The sequence below is a fragment of the Grammomys surdaster genome, unplaced genomic scaffold (assembly GCF_004785775.1).
Source record: "Grammomys surdaster isolate TR1022 unplaced genomic scaffold, NIH_TR_1.0 125889, whole genome shotgun sequence".
Lineage (NCBI taxonomy): Eukaryota > Metazoa > Chordata > Mammalia > Rodentia > Muridae > Grammomys > Grammomys surdaster.
The window spans coordinates 2,198,691-2,211,912 of record NW_021620714.1 but is presented as its reverse complement, the minus strand read 5'-3'; the positions used below and the strand labels follow the sequence as shown (position 1 = coordinate 2,211,912).

The 13,222-nt window shown below is 40.8% G+C and overlaps 1 protein-coding gene across 1 annotated transcript in view; it reads left to right on the top strand.

The window, feature by feature from the left end:
* Ccdc14 (coiled-coil domain containing 14) overlaps positions 1-8,253 on the top strand; it is a 38,320-nt gene extending 30,067 nt beyond the window's left edge. The window contains exons 11-13 of the mRNA XM_028752257.1: positions 5,076-5,294; positions 5,382-5,514; positions 6,685-8,253. Coding sequence (XP_028608090.1) covers positions 5,076-5,294; positions 5,382-5,514; positions 6,685-7,606 — 1,274 coding nt within the window. The 3' untranslated portion in view covers positions 7,607-8,253. The remainder of the gene's footprint in view (positions 1-5,075; positions 5,295-5,381; positions 5,515-6,684) is intronic.
* The last annotated feature ends 4,969 nt before the right edge of the window (positions 8,254-13,222 follow it).

The window sequence follows — 13,222 nt, the reverse complement described above, 5'->3', positions numbered from 1 at the left end:
TGTGGTGGTTCATTCTGGTTTTGCTGTTAGCAAAAGGTATGGGTGAGAAGAAGGCCAGAGAGGAGGCCATAAAGGAGATGGGAAGATTGGAGGTTGCCTCTCTAAGCTTATTCTTTGTATTCTCTTAATACAAGGTCCTTAGTGTGCTTTCTTGGAGACTATTTATTACTGTTTACAATAATTTGTTTACTGACAGTTCCATGAGGGACCTTGAGGTCTGTCTTGTTCACTGCTGCATATCCAGATTCTAATAGTGATTCATACACAGTAAGCAGTCACTTAAGACTGCGTTAGCCAATCAAAATGGTGCCCTGTGCCTTTATGTCATTTAATTTACTCTTTGAGAATTTTATACATACACACAGTGCCTTTTCATCATACCCTCCTCCCATGCTGCACTCTGACTCCCCCAGCAGGCACCCAGCATAGCCCCTGCCCAGCTTCCTGCCCTCTTTCTTTCTTCTTTTTTTCTTTTCTGAGACAGGGTTTCTCTGTGTAGCCCTGGCTGTCCTGGAACTCACTCTGTAGCCCAGGCTTGCCTCGAACTCAGAAATCCGCCTGCCTCTGCCTCCCAAGTGCTGGGATTAAAGGCGTGCGCCACCACTGCCCAGCTGCCCTTTTTCTTTTTTAAACACACTGAGTTCAGTTGTGTTGTTCCCAAGTACATGGGAGTATGGCCTTCCATTGGAGCATGGACAACCTACCAGTGATATCCCCCCAAAAATGACTGATCCCTCATGATCCTTCAACTGCAAATAACTCTTCCATTGGGGGTAGGGAGTAGAATTTTGACTGGTTTGATCTTGTGCGGGTCACCATAGCTCCTGCGAGTTTGAGTGGAATGGCCAGGTTATGTCCAGAAGACAGCATTGGGCACTCCACCCCATCCTCTAGCTCTTCCATCGCCTGTGCCCAGAGCCTGGGGAGGGCTTTAACATAGATGTCCCGTTTGTGGCCTAGCACTCACGCCAGTCAGGAGTCTATATCAGATGCTTCCCACTGTAAAAACAACCTTCTCTGACCAAGACTGAGAACAGCACAAATCTATAAGTGCAAACATAAGTATTTAAAGGATAGTTTGATAGCGTAACCATTTAGCCAAACAACAGCGAGTCCCCTAGAGCCCATGGCATCTCCAGTCATAAGGTTTACACTATGAATTCCCTCCTGTACAGCAGGCCTCAGATCCATTCAGAAAGTTTGCCACTATTTAGTGGGCACGTCTTGCCTGGCAGGTCAGTATTGTAGCATGCTGGGTCTTCTAGATACAAAGATTTGTCTCCTCTCCTACCTACCCAGTGTGCAGCCTGCATAGCTCCTTCCTGCACTATGAAACCTAAGTAGGAAGGTTCCTGGTCAGCTCCAGATTGATTTCTCTACATTTTGAAACCAAAGTGTCTTCAGCAGTAGGCTCTTACTATTGTTTATGGTAGACAACCAAAAGCAATGGCAGAAGTCTCTTGTTGGGGCCTTGAGGGCCTCCTTGACCAGTAACTTACAGGGAGGTATTTCATGCTTTGCACTGAAATTTTCATTTAATAACTTATGTCTTCTGGGAGTACTTTGTCTACCAGTGCAGGCTACCTCTGGTCAAAGTCCTCTTTTAAAAAAATTATATTTTAAAATTTGTTTACATAGTATTGGGTTTCATTGGGTTTCCATGTTTTTACTTTCACTCTTAGTTTTGGGTGGCCCACTCTGACACTCTCCTCTTCCACATAACCCCACCCCTGTCCTGGCTTAAACCCAGAACCCCCAGGATTCTTTCCCTCTTCTTTTTTTTTTACATGTTTACTATCCCTCCCTCTGCTCCTATCCATTCACTTTTCATGGGGACTTCCTGGCTTCCTGAGCACTACAGACCCTGCAAGTTGAGCACAAAATCTAAAATTTGAATCTAGGATCCACATGTGAAGCAGAAGCATGCAGCACTTGCCCCCAGGGCCTGGACGGCCTTATTGATGCAGTATTTTCTAATTCTACTCATTTCCCTGCAAATTTCATTTTTCTTGGTGGCTGAATCGTGTCCCATTGTGTATTTGTACCACAGTTTCATTATCCATACACCAGTTGGTGGACAAGAGCAAGTGTCTCTGTAGGAGAGTGCTGGAATCCTTTGGGTATATCCTCAGACATGGGTCAGTGAGTCTGTTTTTACCTTTTGGAGAGATCTATGCTGATTTCCATAATGAGGGAACCCATTTATACTCCAACAGTGAGTAAATATTTCTAGTTCTCTAAATCCTAGGCTAGCAGTTGCTGTCATTGTTTTCTTGCTGATAGTCATTCTGAGTGGAGTAGTATAGAATCTCAAACTAGTTTAATTTGCATTTCCTTACTGGCTAATGATGTTGAGCACTTTAAAAACCAGTTCTTAGTCATTTGTATTTCTTCTTTTGAGAACTCTGTTTAAGTCCATAGCCTATTTTTTTTATTGGATTGTTAATTTTCTTAGTGTTTATTTTCTTGAATTCTTTGTATATTCTAGATATTAATCCTTTGTTAGAGGTATACCTGACAAAGATTTTCTTCCATACTGTAGGCTGGCTTTTCACTTGATTGACAGTTTCCTTTGCTGTACAGAAACTTTTTAATTTCATAAGTACCCATTTGTCAGTCATTGGCTTCTGACCTACTTTGCTTTCTGATGCTGTCCATGACAAAAACGAGCTTGAGGAAGGAAAGGGTTGATTTGGCTTGTACTTTCCTGTCACAGTTGGTCATTGAGGGAGAGTCAGGGCAGGAACTCAAGGCAGGAACCTAGAGGCAAGAACTGATATAGAGACCATGGAAGAGCTCTCTTCCATGGATTGCTCACCTTCCTTTGTGTTTGTGTGTGTGTGTGTGTGTAAGTGTATAACCCAGGACCATTTTGCCCAGGGATGGCACCTCCCAAAGTAGGCTGGGCCTTCCCACGTCAATCATAAGTCAAGAAAATGCCCATAGGCCAATCTGATGAATATAATTCCTCAATTGAGGTATTTTGTTTTGTTTTGTTTTTTTAATCCTAGATGACTCTGGTTTGTGTCAAGTTTAGAAAAATTTAAAAAATTAAAAAAAAAAAAACCTATCCCACCTTGTTTCCTGAGTGACTATAGCCCCACTCAGAAAGTCCTTCCTTGTTCTAGTATCTTGAGGTATACACCTTACTTTCTCCACTAGCAGCTTTAGGGTTTAGGGCTTTATGTTGAATTCTTTGAATCATTTGGAACCGAGGTTTTGCAGGGTGAGAGATATGGATCTAGTTTTATCCTTCTTGTAAGCAGTTTGACCAGCACCATTTGTTAAAGAGGCGACCTTTTCCAGTGTGTAATGTTGGCAGGTATCTATTGTGGAATGGCTTTGAATATGGGTCTTCTCTTCTATTCTACTGATCTCTGTGTTTGTTTGTGTGCCAGGACCATGTTGGTTTTATTCCTATGCTTTTTAATTTCAAATTAAGTGTGGTGATACCTCCAGCAATATTTTTTTTTCGGGATTGGCTATCTGGAATGTTTTGTACTTCCATATGAATTTTAAAATACATATTTTTTACTATTGTTATAAAGAATGTCATTGGAAGTTTTTAAAAGATTAAGTGTGTGTGGTTTACCTGCATGTATGTATATGTGTGCACCATGTACATGCCTGGTACCCAAAGAGGCCAGAAGAGGGCATTGGATTCCCAGGGATTGGAGGCAGAAACTAAAGTAGAGACCATGGGAAAATGCTCTTATACTTAGGCTACCATTTGGATACTGGCATGATCTTAAAGGCTGAGCCATCTCTCCAGCCCCTAAAATATCTTTTAAGTTGTTGTTTTGTGTGTTGTGTTTGTGTATGTATGTAGACATGCACTTGATATGCATGTGGAAGGCAGAGGAAAACTTGTGAAAACCATTTCCTTTATTTCACCATGTAAGGTCTAAGGACGCAATTCAAGTCATCAGGCTTGGTGGAAGGATTGCCCTTATCTACTGGGCCATCTGGCCTGCTCACAGTGAATATGGATTGCACTGAGTCTGTAAATAGCCTTTGGTAGGATGGCCATTTTTACAACATTGATCCTACCACCTCTTAAGCATGGGAGGTCTTTCCATTTTTAGTGTCTTCCTTAATTTCTTAATTGCATGTTTTAAAGGTTTAGCTATAGAGAGCTTTCACAGCCTGAGTTAGGGTTATTCTGTACTTTGTTTTATTTGGGATTTTTTTTTGTGGCTGTTATAAATGGGATTATGCCCTTGGTTTCTTTTTCAGTGTCTTTGTCATTGGGTGTAAGAAGTCTCCTGGTTGTTTTATATGTTAATCTTGTATTCAGCCACTTCCTGAATGCGTTTTCAATTCGGAGTTTCTGGTAGTGTTTATATCTGTTATATATAGAAGCATAAATAGAGGTACTTTGATGTCTTACTTTCCTATTTGTAGCCCCTGTATTTGCTTCTCTTGTCTAAGACCTCCAATATTGTATTAAATCAAACTGGAGAGAATGGATACCCTTTTCTTGTTCCTTGTTTTTAGTGGAAATTGACCTTTTCCCTATTCAATATGTTGGCTATAGGTTTGTCATACATGGCCTATATTATGCTGAGTGTGATCGGGGAGCTAAGCCAAGAGCGAGGCCCTGGGCAAAGAAACCAGCATGTTTTTACGTTTACATGCAACATGGGATAGTATGATTCTTTGTGTTTAAATATATATTTTATGTAAATCATCATCTACATTAGTATTTTCCAGAAAAGTAACCAAAATTGACATTGATTGCTTCTGGTTAGAGAGCTAGCGTGGAGAAAGGGAGACACATCGTTGAGAAATTTTTAGCATCTTTGGAATTTTTTTGGAATTTGAGATATTTACATTGCGTATGTATTACTCATTTGTTTTAAAAACAATCTATGAATAAAACATCAATTGGAAAAGAAAGATATTACTTCTGCCAGTTACTTTTTAAAATATATGTATTTAAATTTTATATTGTATTGTGCGTGTTACTACTGAGGGAAATCGGTGAACTCGGGCTTTTCTTTTTCTAAAAGAGGTACTTTTTAGGTATTTTTTAAAAATTGGGTAACAACTATTTGATGTGTTTTATCTTACAGTGTTTTCCCTTCAGTCGCTGAATATGTCACTTCAGAATCAGCTGCAAGAGTCACTGAAGAGCCAGGAGTTACTACAGAGTAAAAATGAAGAACTCTTAAAAGTGATAGAAAACCAAAGAGATGAAAACAAACAGTTCATTACTTTATTTAAAGACAAAGAGCAAGCTCTGCTTCACAGTAAACAGCAGTTTGACATTGAGATGACACGGGTGAAGATGGGTGTGTGTCTGACTCTAGCTATAGTCCTTTGGTTTTGGTTTTTGAACAATAAGGAAACTAAGCAGGTTTCATTGTTGTTTGCTTTAGAGTTGGAGGAAGCCTTGGCCAATGAGAAGAACTCTCGGTTTAAGTTAGAGACTGCAGAAAAGGAAAATCAGATTCTGGGGATAACACTCCGCCAACGTGATGCTGAGGTTGCACGACTTAGAGAATTAACCAGGTAGCCTTACTTCCCGTGGGTAAGCCCAGCCTTTAATAGATGCTCCGTAAACTTCAAACCACACAGGCCTTCTTGCTTCCTCCTTTTTTCCTCTTGTTTTGTCTTTTTTTTTTTTTAATTTCTAATCCTTTGTTCTATTTCACTTTAAAAATCTGAGACCTGTTTAAAGGCTGTTTACACCATGAGGTTGTAGATTGTGGGTAACTAATGTCTCCGATGAAGAACTGGATAATCCAGTGTGTGATGAAGTAGTTAAGTTCCCTGGCTCTGACACCAAAGAGACCTGAGTGAACTCTCAGCTGTGCTGCAGGTTAGCTGAGTAATTTTGTCCACATTACTTAACCCCTATAAACCTCAAGTTGTAAAGTTGGGACATGAACAGAGTTGTCAGGGGACCACAGAATGATTCCTGATGTGCACTGATGTGGTCAGTCCTCACTCATACCATGTGGTTTGGGAAGGTCACTTCATTTCATCAGTAAAGTGAGGAATTGGGCCACAGCCCTCCAAAATGTCTTCATTCTTTACTCAGTCTCTTCCCAACTAAATAAACCTATTTTACTTTGTATACTTTTATAGAAACCTTACAAAAAGTCAGTTTTCTTTTGAGACATTTATTATTCATTGGATTTTTGTCTACTTTTAAACATTTCAGAGAAGTTAATGTTTTTAATGTTTTATAAACAGTAGATCTGACTATGCCTTAATGATCCCAGATGCTAATCATTCCAGATCCATTTTTAATTACAGGCTTTTGGGGAAACGGATGTCTATTATATATAAATTATGTGTTATATATAATGTGCATAGTTTTATAAATATGTTTTACAATAATAAGTTAATATAGAAATTCTGCTTTGCTTTAGTAATACCACCTACTTGTATGACTCTTTTTTTTTTAACTCAAAGGCTCAGTTTGCAACATTGCTTGAGAATAAAATATCTCTATACCTTAAGAAAAAAATTATGAGCCTTTACTTTTACATATAATAGTAGATTTGATATAAAGCAAGATCTTTTCTCATTTGTTATTTTACTTTTCTGTTGCCAAAGCCTTCTAACACTAATTTTGACACTTGCCTTTGGTCCTTCCTGTAAAGGACAGAGGCGTATAGTAACGAGTTAAAGGACTGCGTAAAACAATCAGTAATTACTAACTTCTTCTTGCAGAACTTTACAGAACAGCATGGTCAAGCTGCTCTCAGATCTCAGTGTGAACACTGCCCGCTGCAGGATGGGGAATAGCCTAACCAAGTCACTTCTGAATGTCTACGATCAACAGCTTCAACAGGACCCAGCCCCTCCCCACACTTCCATAATGAGCTACCTCAATAAATTAGAAACAAATCACAGCTTTATGCATTCAGAGCTACTTAACAATGAGGAAACCATAGAGCCAGGCAGACTCTGTGAGAATGTGCTGCCCTCACAAAGACCCCCGCACAGTGATGCCAGGGCAGTGGATGGGGACTCTGCATCTGGAAGTGTCTCTACTGCAGTGGAGGATTCTGATACAGATTGTGAAGCCATCACTGTACTAGAAGATGGGTGTAATGTGGACAGTACAGTTTATATTCCCTTTGCAAGAAGCTCTTCTAAAGAGCACTCGCCACTTTGTAAGAGACTATCCCCCCAGCCACACAGAAGTGTGGCTGCCACACAGCTAGTCAGCAGCAGTGCTCATGCCTCTAAAGGAGAAAGCAAACCATGTGCACCTGCAGTGCGTTCCTCACGAAATGAAGCAGAAGATGCACCTGGAAACCTTTCCAGCACATATGACACAGAGGATGTGGAGCTCCTCAGGAAAATCAAAGAAGCCATCGGTAAGATTCCTGCTGCTGCTGAGCGCCCAGAGGAACAGGCCGCACATTGCAGCCCATCAGCTCATCGCAGCCCTGGCATTCCAGTGAAGGGCAATGTTGTCACTGACAGCAGCTTTCTCAATTCTGACTTGATGTCAGACTGGAGCATCTCCTCTTTTTCAACATTCACGTCTCATGATGAACAGGACTTCAGAAATGGCCTGGCCGCATTGGATGCCAATATTGCTAGACTTCAGAAGTCCTTAAAGACTGGCCTTCTGGACAAATGAGTGTGGAAGAAAACTGATTGACTGCTTTTTTTTAAAAGGGTAGAACTTGGCTACATCCACAGTATATTTTGGATTTCCTTAGAGAGAACACTTTATATTTTTAATTATGTATGAAATAACACATGTAGTAAATTTACTGTTAGACTGTTTTAACACTTGAAGCTTACAAAAAAAATTCTCTTAAAAACCAACAGTTGCTGAGAGAAGAAAGTCGTAGATCAGCAAGTATTGAGTGCTTTACCTGACAGCTCCAGCTTCACAGAGAGAATCCTTCACTGTCATACTGCTGGGTCAGTGGTGCAGCTACCGAGGAGTTCTGGCTGTCTGGAAGGAGCGTAGGGAAAGGAGTCAGTACTGTTTAAAGTTCCCTCTCTGCTTTGGAATATTTGTTGTGTGTTTCATGATAGTGTGCTTGTGTATGGGAATACTTTGTGTTACAAGCCAGTGCTGTCGATGACATGAATTAACATTTCAGAGAGAAAAGATGCCGGTGCACTCACCTCATACAAAGCATTGATTTGTCCAGAGAAATACCAATGATTGGTTAATATATGGCCCTTAAATCTTAGGCATTTTATTTACATTTGTCCTGAATGCATGTTTTAAGACCTTTAAAAATAAAGTCAGACTGATAAGGTAATACTAAATATCCAAGTTTTACCTTAGTAATTTTGTTTTTTAGTAAGAATTACTGGGTTTTCCTTAATGTCTCTGGAAATGATGGAGTTTTTCAAATCTCAGCACTGATGGTAATTCTGCCTTTCTGACCCAATTCCCCTCAATCATTTAGCTGAGAACATTGTTCTATAACATGAACTATGCCTCTCTGCTTCCTAATACCAGCCCTTTGTTCTATCTTCCCATATACCCCAAGATGACTTAAGACTTAATATTTTTCTTCGTCAGGCTCCTGAGTGCACACACCAGCAGTTCTTACCCACCTCCTGTCACCTCTTTCTGTGTAAACACAGATTAACTTTTAGACACTAAGTCCTGCCCTATCAGTAACTCTTAGTACATGTTACCTGCCTGGTGTAGTTGAATTTGGTTCTGGGACACCCTTGGCATTCTAGTAGTCTGCTGATTCCAAATTTTCTCCTGCTTCTACAACTTCTGGACTACTTAATATATCCAGACTTTATGGGGAGGGGTCTTTTTTGTTTGTTTTAGGTCTAAATGTATGAAAATGAATTGTAAACTATTTTAAAGACTTATTCATTAACATTTTAAATATACTTACTTCCTGTTTTCATAAATGAATTTGTTTACTTATTTTGAGATATCAGGTCACTGCTCTGCACCATTTAAGTTCAGAAACACAAACTAATATAAAGAAGAAAACTGGGGCATCTTTCTGCTCTCCCATATCAACTATCACTCAAAACCACAAGCAAATCTGGGGCAGTTAGATGGCTCAGCAGGTAAAGGTGCTTGTTGCGTAAGTGTGACAATCCAAGTTCAATCCCCAGAACCATGTGAGGGTAGGAGAGAACCTAACCCCTAGAGTTGTCCTCTGACCTTCATATGTGCACCATGGTAAATCCATGCCCATGAACTTAAATGTATACACTAATGAAAAAATAATCTTAAATAAATTCTTAAGATTTTTTTTTAAATATAGTAATTCTGAAGATATAGGAAGAAATAGTTTCTCTTACTGTATGTTGGCAATGCTTCATTTCTGTGATACCAGGATGCATTTGTGGTTTCACCTCACCAGCAACCAACTGGTTGTATAGAAACACCAATCCAATTCCATTCAGAGACTTTCTCCCTGAAGGTAGAGTCAAACAGGTTATGGTCTCTAAGCCAACAGACTGACACCTGCCTCAGATGTTAGTCACAAGTCCACAACTGACTGACCAGCTATGCATCAGGGTTCTTATGACCCATTAATAGCCTAGATCAGTATGCTGGTTAGTTTTGTCAATTTAACATAAACACTATATGGGAAGAGGGAATTTGTTGGGGTTTTTTTTTTTTTTTAATAGGATTTCTCTGTGTACCCCTGACAGTCCTGGAACTCACTTTGTAGACCAGGCTGGTTTCAAGCTCAAAGATCCACCTATCTCTGCCTCCTGAATGCTAGAATTAAAGGTGTGCACCACCACACCTGGCTAGGAGGAAGGAATCTTAACTGAAAAAATTCCTCCATAAGGTTAGCCTCTATCCAAGTGTGTAGGGTATTGTGTTGGTTAGTGATTGACTGGGAGTACCCAGTGCACTGGGAGCAGTGTCATCCCTGGGCAAGTGGTCTTGGATGTGTAGCCATTTGCAGCCACAAAACAACTGGGTTCACCTGAAAGGGGGGCTGGGAATGAAAGAAGGGACAGAGGGCAAAAAGAGATGAAGCCAAGACAAGGTATTTTGATCAAGGCTCGAAGTTTAATGTTCAGCTCTCAATTTAAAGGGGAAGCCCCACCCCCACCACCGAACCCCTTCTTGCTTCAGCTGGCATGGGTGAGGGGAACCCATCTTTAATCACAACCAGAAGTGTCTCAAGGCAAGCTCAGCAGGCAGTCCTTTTGAGTTCCTTTTGAGTCCTTTTGGTAAGTGCAGCCAAGGTGGGTAATACCACCTGAGTTCTATTGTTTGGTCTACTGTGGTAAACAAGGTCTCTCAGGCCTGCCCAAGGCTGGGGGAAGGGCACAATCCCCCTTTTTAGTTTTAAAGATGGCAGTGTCAGCAGCTGGATGGGGCACAAGATTTTATCTTGTGTAGGGTAGTGAGTGGCCAGGCGAACATGTCTGGCTTAGGTTGGTGTCTACATTGTTCTTAGATTACCCATCATGGAGGAAAACATACATAGCATATTGATGTATGTCTCTGTCTTAGGTTTATAGGAGCTCAAGAACCCTCTTACCCGTCTTTGACTAACCGGCCATCATTGGGCTATTCTGTCCTCTAGGTGTATGGATCTGTTGTTCAGCTTCTGACAAGTCACATAATCTAGCTGCCTAAAAATTGTACCCTGTCATTCACTGAGACTTCTTGGCATGATCATAACTGAAGCATAGACAACCTCCCTGATGTTGTGGCCCTTTAATATAAATCCTCATGTTGTGGTGACCCCAACCATAGAATTATTTTCGTTACTGTTTCATAAATGTAATTTTGCTACTGTTAAAAATCTTAAGTATCCATGTTTTCTGGTGATCTTTAGGGACTCCTATGAAAGGGTCAGTCAACCCCTAAAGGGGTTGCAACCCACAGGTTGAGAACTACTGACATAGGTAAATGGTTGGATGAAAACCATGATCCAATGCTGATGGACCAAGTGGGGGAAGCCCAGCAGGCCTGTTCACATTCTTGCCTTCTGAACAGCATTCCTCCTCTTGGGATTGATGGGCTGAAAGGAGTCTTATGATCCACTACAGAGAAAGTAGGTGAGAATCAAATATAGAGGGAAGACTTCTCATTCTGTGATGCCTTGGGGGATAGTTCCAGTTCTTGTCTGGGGCGAAAAGAAGCAAGGCTTAAAAAGCAACTAAAGCAACACTTCACACAGGAAGCAGGGCAGAGTTGTAAAACCTTCCTTGGTAGAAAAGCATGCAGCCGACTCACAACAAGTATGTTATCAGTGCTCCCTGTGCGGTGATCCTTCAGGGAATGCACAGTAAGGGACTTAACATAAGGTTTCGCTGAAGTCAGAGGCCCATTTCTAAACTTACACACATAAGGCTTTCAGAATCTAAGCAGGTAACCAGGTATATTTGGATTCTATTTCCACAAACATTCCCATAGTTATTCACCTCCATTGATGTCTATTTCAAACTTGCTTAATGTTCTTAGAGCTCAATTTACATATGAAGCCTTCCACTCCCCCACCCCCATTTTAAATTTCAACTTGTAGGGAATTGGGCTTACATTTATCTAATCGGGGCACTGAGGATTGCTCTTCCAGAGGTCCTGAGTTCAATTCCCAGCAACCACATGGTGGCTCACAACCATATATAGATCACAACATCGATACTGTGATTTGATGCCCTCTTCTGGCATGCAAGTGTACATGCAGATAGAGTACTTATACACTTAAAATAACTAAATGAATCTTTTTAGAAATTAAAGCAATTGGCCTGAACTGGGCCTCCCAAAGAACTATCAGATTGTAAGATCTTAGAAATTTCCAAACTTCCGAAGAACTTACAAGTTGAGTTTCAAAAAACTTTAGAAGCCACCTTCATAACTAGAGGGAGTTTCTTCTATAGTAACAGTACTGGAGAGACCTCAAGCACATCCAGTATCCATTTTTCCCAGTGACAAGCTCCTACTGGAACTTACCACACTGCTTGTGTGTGCCTCTGTTGATACATGCCAGTTCACATTCAGCCTTCTGTACCCAGCATACTCCTTTAGGGCAAGGACTAGCATTTACTCAGCTTTCATTTCCCATGGCAGTTACTATCACATAGGTATTAATATTTGATAGTAACTATCACATATGTATTAATATTTGCTGAGGACCAGCCTCAGCCTTGATGGGGGTCCTGAGGAAGGGGTGTTTGGGGGCAGCGACTCGAGTCTATGATGGATGCAAGCTGGCAGCTCTGTTCTGCTGGAGATAGCTCTCTGCTGGAGATCACACTGTCTTAAGATACCACTGTGCTCAAGATAACTCTCTTGCAGACCAAGGCTCAGTTTTTCATTTTGCATAAGCTACATCCTTAGTAAGTGCATATCAATTCAATCATTTTATAACCTTAGCCCCTTCACTCTAAAGACAAAGCCACATGGCTGAAGCTACTGAGTTTTGCTGCTTGCTGGAGCTGGAACATGGTACCATTGTTCTGTTACATTATCACCAGTGTTCTTTCAACTCCTTCACTACCTAAGCTTGGCTGTCCTGGAATTTGCTCTGTAGACAGACCTTGAATTCAGAGATCTGCATGGCTTTATCTCATGAATGGTGGGATTAAAGGTGTGTGCCACCATGCCTGGGCCTAACCTTTTCTTCACTTACAATTTGGTCTGTCCTAGGCTGGTCTTGAACTCAGAAATATGCTTGCCTTTATCTCCTTGGATTAAAGGTATGTACCACCATGCCTGGATGTAAGCTCTTTATGGCCAATATTTCTCAAGATCTAGATGAAAAGCCTGTGTCTTCTAGCCTCAAGATCTGGATCACAAGTATGTCCTCCTTTTCTGGATTATAGTTCATTCCAGATTAAAAGTCCAAACTATTCCTTGTTCAACTGCAAACACAAACAATAAGTTTAGCTGGGTGGGATCTTGTCCTGTGATTGCTACTCCCTAAATCTCTTTATCTCCTTAATATCTTTCTGACAAAGCTGACTCATTGTTGCAGCTGCCTCTATTCTTTTAGATCCGTGAAGCTCCTCATATAATTCATATTGCATCCTTATACTTTGCATAATTGAGATATTCTATAAAGAACAGAACTCATGTTTTCAGAGTTCTTTCCCACAGCACTCAGGGCTGTCCTGAATCACCATTTTGCTGAGGAGCAGCAGACACATTCTTCCCAGAATCCTGCTGTTTCTGATTAACATGGAGTCATTAACCTTGGCAAGGAGAACATTCCCTGAAGGGGGAACTTAAGGACAATATATATAGTATTATACAAAGAAGCCTTATACCTACAGCAACTGTCAGCAC